The sequence below is a fragment of the Buteo buteo genome, chromosome 13, assembly GCF_964188355.1.
Source record: "Buteo buteo chromosome 13, bButBut1.hap1.1, whole genome shotgun sequence".
NCBI lineage: Eukaryota > Metazoa > Chordata > Aves > Accipitriformes > Accipitridae > Buteo > Buteo buteo.
In genome coordinates, this window is record NC_134183.1 from 25,668,211 (window position 1) to 25,680,291 (window position 12,081).

The window sequence follows — 12,081 nt, forward strand, 5'->3', positions numbered from 1 at the left end:
TTTTTCAAAATCAGGCATTTAAAATAAGGCAACTATATTTAGGCAACTAAATAAGGGGATCTGAGTTAAGTATAAACATGAATAACTACTAAACTGAATTCTGTAGTTGACCCCCAACAAAGACTTGGTTGGTGTGTATTGGGGCAATTCTACAATTCAGCGCTGTTATCAGACACTGGTTTGCCCAACTGGTTAGGAATTATACTTTCACTTTACTGAAGAGCCGTGTTATATCACCAAGGACCCAGACATTTACACTCATAAAATAGATACATACTCAGGGACTTGGAAAACAATCAGAAATTGAAGAACTACACAGGAACTGCTGTTCTTAGGTCGGACCTGAAGTTCACTTAACTCAGCACTTTGTGTCCAATGATGAGCATCTGGGGATATGTAGGCAAAGAGTACTAAAATTATGGCATTTATTGAACGACGCTTCCTCAATATATCTTCCTAGCTTCCAGAACCAGAAGTAGCACTTAGACCGTCATGCTTGTTTCCTCTTATAATGCTCTTCTCTCTACCTTTTCTATCGCTACTGTATCTTTTTTGAGATGAGATTAGCAAGTTGCAAACAGGATTCACCACAGCTTTAAGCAATGTCCAATTTATATTTTCTGTTGTTTTGTCCATTCCTCTGCCATTAGTTTTGATTTGCCTTTATGGACACCACTCAAGGGAGTGTGCCGATATTCCCACAGAACTTACCAGCATGACTCCACAAATCTTTGTCTGAGTGGCAGTCGTTCAGGTACAGCCACGTGCACATCTATACTTAAGGTTATTTGTTGTATTTGTACATTTATTCTGCAAAGATAGATTCTGAACTTCCTTTGCCATCATTTAGCTATTAAACATTACTTCTGTGATCCTACTGTAACTCTTTGCAGAGAGTTTTAGATCTCATTAGCCTTTATAAATCTTGATTCTTCACAGCTTTAGTCAACTAACTGTTCACGTTCTTTTTCAGAACTTTTAAATAAAAATGTTGAACATCACGAATCCCAGAACAGAATCTTGAGGCACCCTACTGGTAACCTCTCTCCACTGTAAAATTTGAGCACTTGTTCCTTCCGATCATTTAATCAGATACTAACCAGCAAGCTAACCTCTTCTTTCACACACTGAGAGTTCGTTAAACTTTGCCTAGGGAACTTCTTGATAGCTTTTTGCAAATTGAAGTAGGAAGTATCAAGGGAATACCCACATGCTTGCTGAGCATTCCAAGAACTCTAACAGATTTTTGAAATTTTGCCTTCCTCTAACACAATCCATCTTAACCCTTTCTGAATTAGGAATTTGAAGGAAACCCCTGCTCTAACAAGGAAAGCTGGGAGAGAAAGGGAGAAACACACCAGAAAGAGCAATGCTGTAAACCATTCCATTTTATGTTTTTTTTCCCCCCCACAACCTCTGTAGGCTATATCTACATTAGGAAGTAATAGAGGGCATCAGGAATGCGCTTTTGAAGAGATATAGTTAGCACCAAGGTCCCAAAACACACCTGATGTGTGTTTGGATGAGGGTTGGTTTGGACTACTTGGTGAATCTTGCCTGGACCCTTGGACTTACTGCCCATTAGTATTTGGAAAGTTAACAGGTATAGTCCCCAGGCACACCTTTCAGTTTAGTTATATCCAAAGGGATTCCGTTTTCAGGTTCCCGGACTGTTGCAAGACACAAAGCAAAGCACAATTAAGCTTTTGAAGTACATCCTTCAGTCCTTCCCGCTCATGCCTGATCCAGACAAAAACTCTAATGTAGATGCACTTATAGTAAAAAGAAACATAAGAGCAAAAGATTTTCCTTTTATTACACTAATTATAAAAAGTGTCATTCCTTCCTCATAAGATAAATCCGTACTTACCCATTGAAACCTTTGAAATCCATTATTAATATCTTTTAGAAGAAATCTAAAAGAAATGAAGAGCCAGAATCCTATGTATTAAACTGCTATTTTTCTTCACTGAGATGTCTTCTGAGGGGTTAAGCATAGAAGACAAAGGACAGCATCAAAGTTACATTTGGAATAGTGTGGGTAAATGAAGGAACAGATGGAAAATCAAATTCTTGATTTATCTGGACATGTTTCAAGTTCCAATACTGACAGCAAGTAGCTGGTCCATCTCTGTGAAATGTACGTGCAAAAAGATGACCCCGATTCAACAGGTTTTGTGTATTTCTCACAATTTTTTAATCAATATTTTAATCAATTCTTACAGAGCCAAAATATATTCATAGGAATGCCAAATTTGGATGGACTTTCTACTTTTAAAAGCCTCTGTGCCAAGATATGTCAGAGATGCAATATAATGTATAAACAACCTCAATTCAGGATATTTCCCTGCTACTCTCTCACCAGCAGGTGGCAGACAATGCACATTTTAGACATATTTTAATTTTTTCCCCCTATTTTACTTCAACTTGGAACTTTCAAGGTTTCACAGTAAATGGACTCTGACAGTTTTAGTTTATTTTAGTAATAATCACAAGACGATCTTTTCTGCAAATACAATAAATGTTATCCAAGAGCAATTTGGAGCAATCAGTATTGATATTTATACCATGTGTGTTGATTGAAAAGCTCTTGGCTGTAAGAATGGAATATGAATCTATCCAGAATGTTATGAATATCTTCTAGCATATGCTCGTGTGGGAGCTATAAAAGTGAGTTTATTATAATTAGCGGAAAAATAGTTTTGTTATAAATTAAAAAGGGAAAAGTAATCTATACTATTAGCTTCAGCAGCTCAACTAACTTTTTTTAATCTATTCGTTGATGTTCTTCTGTTTATTAGGATACACTGCTCTTCAGCATTTCAAAGGTTTTTTTCAATCTGAATGTGATTTTTGGAGTGTGCAAGAAAGACTTTCAAAAGGACAAAAAGAACCAAATCAGTAACAATGAAAAAAGCAAAAAACTGTAGTCAGCTGGCTAACACTGCATGTAATACTAAACTTCACGTCCTTTCCGTTAAAACCATCAAACAAGAGCTGTCCTGTGTAACATGCCCTAATGAACCCAGAGCCCCTTAAGTGGAATATACTTGGTTCTCTTCAGGGCTTGAATAATTGAAGTGTGTATTGTACAGCCATTAGCCAGCCAGTAGAGGAAGTTGGGAAGCGTATCTTTCCTTACAACAACACCTCCTCTCTACCTTTCACAACTGTCTTTGTCAGATTGTTGGGTAGGCTGCTCCTACTTCCAGCTGAAGTTCTGCTCTATGACATGATATTCTCTCCTAAATGAACTGTTAATTTACCATTTTGCATATGTGCAGAATTTTTATATGTGTTTCAGAAAGAAAATTCCTGAATAGACCTTACACTGCTAGACACAAAATGTAGCACTCAATATGTAAATTTATTCACAGAGAAAACTATGGTTTGAACAACTATAAAAAAGTATGGTAAATTATTCAGCCTACAGAAAAAAAACCTCAGAAGCCATTGCAGCCAAGAAATTTAAAAGTAATTTAAGAATTCTGCTAGTGGCATGGCACTACTATTCTTCACACACACAGAGACACCTCATTCGTTAGATGGTTATTCCTACAGAGAACTATTTTGTGGGCTAGCAAAAGTCCAATAGATCAGATATATCTGCTTGATGCCACTGAGATATCTGCATGAGTAACATCTGTGTAGAAGGATCCTGAATAAGTATGCAGCAGAACATGAAGAACACACACGGTCTTATCTAGTAATATCTCACTCAGGACAGGCAGAGATGTTGTCATCCACAAAGAAAGCATATCCTTCTTTCTGAGCATTCAGGAGGAAGGGCAGTGAGGAAAAGGTGTTCCAGATCTAGCCAAGGTCTCCCTGACACTAAAAGAAGGGCGCTCTCTTATAATTACTTTTACAATTCATTCTAAGAGATCCTCAGCTGATAGTCACATTTGATCACTGTCCAACGGCTTTTTTACTCTAGATATTAGTTGTAAGGATTTGCAGTGGGCTATTACTCCAAGGCGGCAAGAGATTATTAGTATAAATCAACATGTCTGGTGAGGAGAAGAGGACTCTTGCAGACTCACATTGCCTGTTTGTAGGAACAGAACTTTTAGAGTGCATAGAAATGTTCATATTTTTTCTGATTCAAACTCTTGTTTGTCTGGTAATTCACATGATGTTTTATCAGCATTCACAACAAAGTTCTCATCCTACTACGGTGCAAATGGACATATTTTTGGGTCCCACCGATTAGACAAACATATTAGCATAAAGTGCTATTAAGTTCAATCTTCTACAGTCAGTGGTTTATTAGTTTTCATTTAGGAAAGGAGATCAGAAAAAACTCTGCTGACATCAGTGCATAAGTTTTTCTGCTTCTAGGCTTAGTGACATTTTAAGACATGCAAGCTCTGTTTTATTCACAAATAGTAATACTTCCTTGGCTATAACAGGAAATAAAGCAATTAGATAAATCATTTTTTAAGTCAACACTGGTGTCTTAGCATAACTAAAGTTTGGCTCATGAATATACACAATTCTAAAGCATTTGGAAATCTACAGTCCCATGTGAAAATATTAATTTATATTTAAATTGCTAACTGCTTACCCATCCTAACAATATTAATATTAACAGTGTGACATTAACTCTCTGCTGAATTTGAGATGTAGGTCAGTTATACATAGAGTTGCCAAACTATAGTTGGAAAATATTACTTCATCAAAGAATTAGCCTTGGTACAACAGTGAATAGCAGAGCCACATGTCCTAATATATGTCAGCCTGGCGCCACTATTGTATGCAGAACTATTTGGATATTTCTATCACTACTCTGGTTCAGTATCAACACGCCTTCTGATATGCACTCCCCCAGCAATATGAACGTGAACAGCACACTGACTTTTCTGAAGCCTCTCTTTGCACTTAGTTGCAATTTTCTTTGTTATTAGCACTTTCATACATCTTCTTCAACAAGGCACAAAAGGTTGATGTTAGCTTATTAAATATTTGACAGAATATTGCCGTTGTGAGTTAAATCTTACAATTTAAACTTAACAGATAGTAATGATGAGATTTACAAGAAAATATCTACCCGTCCAACAAAAGACTAGAAAATAAAATGAAGCAGTGAACTGCTTAATGCATGTAGCTTCTGATTAACATTAATGCTGCTCCACAGATGTCAAGCTAGGAAATACCTATATGCTCTCATGGCTCGGCACTTTTCTTTGTTTCCTCACTGCAGCTGCAGACTGATGGCTCTAAAAGGTAAGTTTACTTCACTGTCAGGTTTAAAGTTCTATTAAGCTACGGCTGGAGATTTCATTTTCGGTTTTAACAATAGTCTAGACATATGTACATCTCAAATAGGGATAAGGAAAGTTCTCTGATGAGCAAGTCAGCTGGCCATGGTTGCTCCTGCAGCAAGATAGTCATTCACTCTGGTGGGCTTTAAGCTCTGTAGTGGAGCCTCAGACGACTTCATGGAAAGAAAAGCACTTTTAAAGGAAAGTCTGTTTGAACATATACATGTGTGTTTAAATTAAAGTGACAGACAGAAAAGAAATAGGACTGGTGTGGGTGACATGCCTAATAAAAAATGACTAATGATCAATGATTTTCTACCTTCACCGGTAATTTCTTTCAAGATGTAAGGTAAACTTCTGATTCCAACATTACAAAGAACTTCAGTGCAGTTCTTGCTTACCTTTCACTGGACAATCAACCATAATATTTGCTCCAATTCTTGCCACGATTGTACCTCCAACAACTGCTGAGAGACTGCTGGCTTCCAGATTTGTTACATTTAACTCAGAGGACAAGATGACAGGAATCTCTTTGAAATTAAAGGGATAATCAGTTTTAAAAGCTTTATTTGGCTTTTAAATATACATCCTGTATTTAAATTCATCATGTTTGGAACAGAATTCAGTTTGCAAAGCAGCAGCCAGAAAATACAGGTGGGTAGATACAAGCAGACTGAGTTCACACCTGCTGTGGTTTTAGAGCAACAAAACCATCTTATTGCTACCTATTAAGTCAGGCAGAGTTTCAGGGATTGCCAACAAAAGAAACTATTTCACATTGGAGTTGGGATGGGTGCTTATATATATAAAAAAACCCCCAAACTGACCAACAAAACAAAACGTGCCTGACGCTGTGGATGCTACAGTCATACCTGCACGCAGTAGCAATGATGTTTCCATATCAATACCAAAGTCATTAACAACCAGGCATCCATATGTACCAAGTTCCTTTTGACTAGGATTCCGAATCTGCACTTTTCCAATGGTGTCCAGGATCACCCTGCAGAATATTCAGGGAAAGACAAGGGTTACTACCCTGGGACAAACCCGGCTGAATCTTCTTGCAAGAGTTACAGATACATCAGCAAACCTCCTTTTTAGGAGTTTACCATTCTAGACCACTGCATGCAGTAACAGTTCTGCCTCCTTTGTGGTGACAAAAGGGCAGCGCTAAGGGATACATGCAGGGAAGATTCTTCACATATCCTTCTACAAAGCTGTGTCCCAGTTGCAGCCCTTTGGAGGACAGCGAGTTTGCTACTAGAAACCAGAATCCCTCGGGAACAACAGCATGAATAAATCAGACTACCACGATTAAAAGTATTAGGCTTGGCAAGAAATCCATCTCTCCAGAGCAAGCCTGGTTTTCAGCAGGATTGGGGAATTCACAAATGTATGGTCTAATCTGACTTCCAAATTACTCCAGGTTTTGGTGGGTTTTTGTTTTTAAAATTATCATCATTAAAGCTAAAGTCTTCCACCAAAACCCCACAGGTGTCTTGAATACCTTGCCTGCCATCTGAGGGGCAAGATAGGAGAGAGCGCATCACAGGCTGGGGAAGAGGCTGAAAATAGCAGCCTGGACTTGTCCCCCTTGTTACCTTTCTTAGCAGTAAGTTACACGAGTTATGCCATACACCCATTACGTTCAAAAAAACTGTAGCTCTGGCCTTCTCTCACACTGAGTACACTTACAAAAGTAAGAGATACACAAAAACATATTAAAAATACTTATGTCTCAACAAAACAAGTCACCTCATGCATGGCTCAAGTATGGCCTTCTTTTACAAACCTGACAGATAAACAGCCCGTTTACCCCCTATACATAGATGTAATGCTATTAACGCTACTGGCTTTTGAGCACACACACACATATATATGGATTTGTGTATAAGAGACCTTACTGTGAAAACAATTGGAAAGAAACCTACTTTGCCAATGTATCCCGTAAGTGCAAAAATATCGGTCTGGGCTAAAACGCAGGCAGTTTATGGAAGTAGACATTAGGAATCAAACAGACACTTGTGAATAAACAAAACACCATCATGTCCAAAAAAATGAAAGTATCACTTGCAAGAAATTAATGGGAAATTATGCATATTTCATAAAATAAACATAACTGGTGGGAGCCACATGGTTCCAAAAACATTTGCACTTTTAAAAATGGCTTAGTTTTGGTGTCTTTGCTTTAATTGATAGCCCTGCAGAAGTATATTTTTCTTGGCAGTGCAGTTAATCAGTTAAGTATGTTGAGAAATATCCAAAAGCGCCTTTATCATTTCAGAATCGTTTTTTTCATTACTCAAGAGCTAGCTATAATTCCAAGAGGCTCACACACGAAGTTAATGTTATTATCAGCTGAACTTCTAATTTATCAGCAATGAAGTAAAAGTATTTGCTCAGTCTTGAGCAAATATCTGAATATAACACACTTGCTGTACTTGTTCTTCAGGTATAGTTCACAAATGTGATGGTAATACAGGTCTTTTATTATTTTGTATTCCACTATCCTCAACAGAAATATTTGTAAACTCTAAAGTACTGAAAAAAATCCATAAAAGCTCATTCTTTCTTTTAAAATAGAAGTTATGCAGCTGCAGTTATACCTAAAGATTTACTGTGTTGAAGAATGGTGAGGCTGCCAGTGATATTTTCCCTCCTTAAAATGAGTAAGAACTAAGATGTCTTTTCATCTCTACAATGGCAGAATTTTTTAATGTGTTCCCACTGTATTTGGTTTCTGAACAAATCCAGCAGGATTCTTAATTTGAGTATAAATCTGTTCATTTTCTGATGCAGCTGAAATGATTAAGGCAGATCACAAAATACAGTCAGGACATCCAAAACACTTCACCTAGTAAAAAAAAGTCAATCCTCCCACATAATATTGTGGAAATGGACATACACTTGGATGTTAGTAAACCCAAACAACAACACAGACACTTGAAAGAAAAAAAAATTACTTAAATAAAAAGATGGAAGGCACAGTGTTCACGCTTATCTCATTTTTACAACAGTATGTTTTAATATTGCACAGCAGGGTGGATTTTTACAGTTGATAGCGACATAATAAGTCATTCAAAAATAAAAGAGAAGATATTTACTTACTTCTCAGAGGCTTTTAATGTCTCGCCATCTTTTGTCCAAGTATATTTCACTTCACTAATACCAGCTGTTTCACACAGGAGATTGACAGCATGAGTATTCTTGGTCAGAAAAACTGTATTTCCAATTCGTACAGTTACTGTTTTGTTGAAGGAAACTCGAGGAATTTCCTTTTGCCTCATAATAACTGGAACCTTCTGGTCAAACATTAACTTATCAACAGTTTTTGTGCTGAAACGTTCAGATTCATTTGGTGATTTGCCCGTGAGTTTTGAGGCAAGTTTCTCATCCTGGGCCCCCTTCCATTTTTCAGTAGTTGGCTGTGGAGGCCTAGATAATTCAGCAACTAATTGATAAATGACCTGGGATGCCAAGTCATCATTGACTTCTCCAGTTTCAATGAGCTGACTCATGTTCCTTATCAGTTCTTCAAACTGCACCGTGTCCATGCTGTAGGCGCCTTGGAGAACTGCTGCCTCCAATCGTTTATTCTTGAATTCACGAGAGCTGAAGTCTTCTGCTGAATTACTCCCAAAGTTTTCAAGATGTCGCAGAAATGGCTGATCATTTAGTTGCCTGTGACCCAGATAGAGCTCGTTCTTCTTACTCCACATTTGCCACATTTTGCTCATTTTATGCCATTTGGCCCCAAAGCTGTTGGCCTCATTGTGATCTGGGTTACTGGTCTCACTGGCATGTTTTCTAAGATTTGGTGGTTCTATCAATCTGTTGTCTGTACCAATGAGTTTGAGTACAAATGTTTCATGCACAGAGCCTGCAATACACCGGTACACACCAATATCAGTAGCTTCAAGACTATGTATTTTCAGTGAGCCTGACTTGGTGATGCCAAGTCTTTTAGAGTTTTGTAAATGTTGTCCATCTTTCTCCCACCTGATAAGTGATTTCTGGAACCTTCGTACAGGGCACTTAATTACAACAGATGTTTTTGGAAGTAAGTAGGCTCGGCTTCCTATGGTAAAATTAATGCGCTTTTCTTGTCTTGTTTGAATATAGACTCGGTGAATACTGACAATCTGAGGTCCATGAGCAGAATACTTTTCTGGAAGCTTTGGTTTAATCTCTGAAAGAAAACAAAGTGTTGAAAAGTATCTAATCATTGGCACCCATGCTTACAAAATCTGCTTTTCACAGAATGCTTGACAGAGCTTTTCCTGACTTTGTTCAAGTCAGATTGCAACATGCTGAGCTTTTATCTGAGTGACAAAAATGCAAAAATATGAACATGAAACCATAACATTCCCCTGCTCCAGCCAAGAATTCTATTGCTTCTGCCCCAAATCTCCTAACAATAAAAAGAAATGGGCAACATATACCTATATGAAAGACATAGATGGTGCACACATACACAAATGTGTATATACACGTATTATATAATATATTAATTTAAACTATAGATATAATCCTGTTACGGTTATATTTCCTATATATTTCCTATTGCTGCCTCAGAAAGGCTAGGCATGATGGGAATGGAAAGAGTGAATCAAAAATTTTGAACACATTATCATTTTCCCCACATTTGAGCACTGTTGAGTGCAGAATGACCTACATAAAACCTGTCCAAAAAGTAAGGCTCCCCTTGACTGTTATTTAAATTGTTGGCTGGCCATGCTGGTTGTCTGACTGGGTCAAGCCAAACTGATAGCAACATAGGAGGAGAAAGAAACAGTCAATGAAGACACAGTACATGCAACAAGCAAAGCCACCCTGTAATCATTGGCGGAGTGTAATTTCTTTGGGTTGAAAGATGAGTTGCTCACAGTCTTGTGCCAAGAAAGTAGGGAGGGAAGGGAGGAAAGAGAGAAATAAGTCAAAATTTTCAGAGGTTGAATAAAGTAATCAGATGAATTGACAAAAGCAGACAATAACAGCATAGAGCTTCATGCAGCGTGGGTATGGAGACACTGGGTATTATGAAGCTCCTCCTGCGTTGTACTGCAGGCACTTGGATGCTGAAAGGTTTCTAGGGAGCTGCCTGAATGAATACCACCACAGGCAGGCTTTCCCAGCAGTGGCTGGATAGGCACACCGGAGACAACATGAGAATGACTGCAATGCTTCGGATACCACTGTGTTGACTCACTGCTGGCAACTACTGTGCCCCACTTTGATCAGTAGAACTAATCTTACTAAGAAAACACTAGGTAGGTGAGAAACAAAGCGCTGTAGGAGGCATGGAGCAAGGGCATGCACCCCCTGAGTTCGTTCCGTGCAAGATGAAATTGGCCAGCTGGGAAGAGTCGGGAAACACTCTGCGTTGGTGCTAGAAAACAATCCAATTGTGTTTGGTGACCCAGCCTTTTGGTACGTGACAGAGAAAAAAACCTCAGAGCCTGCAGAATGTGTGGATGAGCCAGGAAATGGACACACATATCAAAATGCTTCTCAGCGTGCCTTAATCTCAAATCATTACTACTATTCCACTTGGTAGGTACATAAATAAAATGACAACCGCACTGATGGCACACAAATGATATTTGAAAAACTGCATGCTTCTTACATACATATGCTTCAAATATGCTGTGAAGAAATAGGTGAAAAGCTAAATGCTTCAAGCATTCAATAAGTGTGTACACTATATGAACTACACCCTAGAGTGCATTCTTATGCTTATAAAACAAAATGGTTATTTTCAATGTTTTGGGTAATGAGTTCAGACCTGTGGGGATATCAAGGTTTCATAATTACACAGCTTTTAAATCGGTATTCATTATCCAGATACATGGTTCCCTCAACCATTTCACGTGGTACAACAAATAAATTGCTTTAGGCACGCAGTTTACTAAAATCATTAAAGTAGTGTCCTGCTTTTAATAAGTCATTGGGCCCCAAATATTTATTTTTAGGGAAGTGTTCCAGTATTAAATCTTCCATTTCCAAAATCCAACTTACAGACACAGTAAGTGTAACTTTAAACACACAAATTAAAATACTTCAGGCTGTGGTCTGTTTACACTAGTTATTCCAACATGGAATTAAACCCAGTGCATACTTATAAATATGTTAACAAGTCTCATCCATTTCATTTTTTTAAAAAAAAGAAAGACCACTAACTCTCATTAGCAGTTCAACACTAAAGGGTGTGTATATTTTTACTGGTGACTGGTGAGCAAGGCTAGGAGTGAAACAAAGTTCAGCGTTGTGGATGGCAGGCCATATAAGTATATATGGTCATAAGAATATATGAGGCCACAGAAGTATGCGTCTTCTAGATCCTTAGTATCATCCAATCTTGCAGCTGCTGAGGTAACGGACTCTTTGGAAGAGGTTTTTCTCTACAAGGTAAATCTTGCCTAAGGATTAGATTGTACTGGAACCACTGGACCTCATTATCACCCGGTACAAATCCATCTGCATCTATGACCTCTAATGGTCCTCTGCAGCTTTAGCTGGACCTCAGGTCCTGCTGACCTCAGGGCTAGACCAGTGTTATTTCCTATTTCTCAGAGCCCACAGGCAGGAATGTTTCTGACTTAATAGGGCTTACTAAGTAGAAAACAGCTCCAATTACTAGTCCCAGGGTAAAAGATTAAGTCTAAAAAGCCTCAGCACTGTCATGAGACAGTAAAAAAGAAGGAGCTCATCTGAGCCACAGAAGCATAATCTTGAGGAGGCACATTCAGAAACACTGCTCTCAAAGGCAAGAACCCCAAACAGCACACCTGCCACGCACCACGCTACTCTTCACCGA

General features: G+C 38.3%; 1 protein-coding gene across 4 annotated transcripts in view; it reads right to left on the bottom strand.

Annotated features, from left to right (window-relative positions):
• Positions 1 to 12,081, bottom strand: part of ADAMTSL3 (ADAMTS like 3) — a 189,098-nt gene that overhangs the window by 20,341 nt on the left and 156,676 nt on the right. For all 4 annotated transcript variants that reach the window (XR_012652786.1, XR_012652785.1, XM_075045138.1 and 1 more), the window contains exons 21-23: positions 8,373 to 9,453; positions 6,137 to 6,264; positions 5,666 to 5,794 (exon numbers count right to left, since the gene is read on the bottom strand). Coding sequence is in view for 2 of the 4 variants with exons in the window: in XM_075045138.1 (XP_074901239.1) it covers positions 5,666 to 5,794; positions 6,137 to 6,264; positions 8,373 to 9,453 (1,338 nt within the window). In the remaining 2 variants the exon portion in view is untranslated. The remainder of the gene's footprint in view (positions 1 to 5,665; positions 5,795 to 6,136; positions 6,265 to 8,372; positions 9,454 to 12,081) is intronic.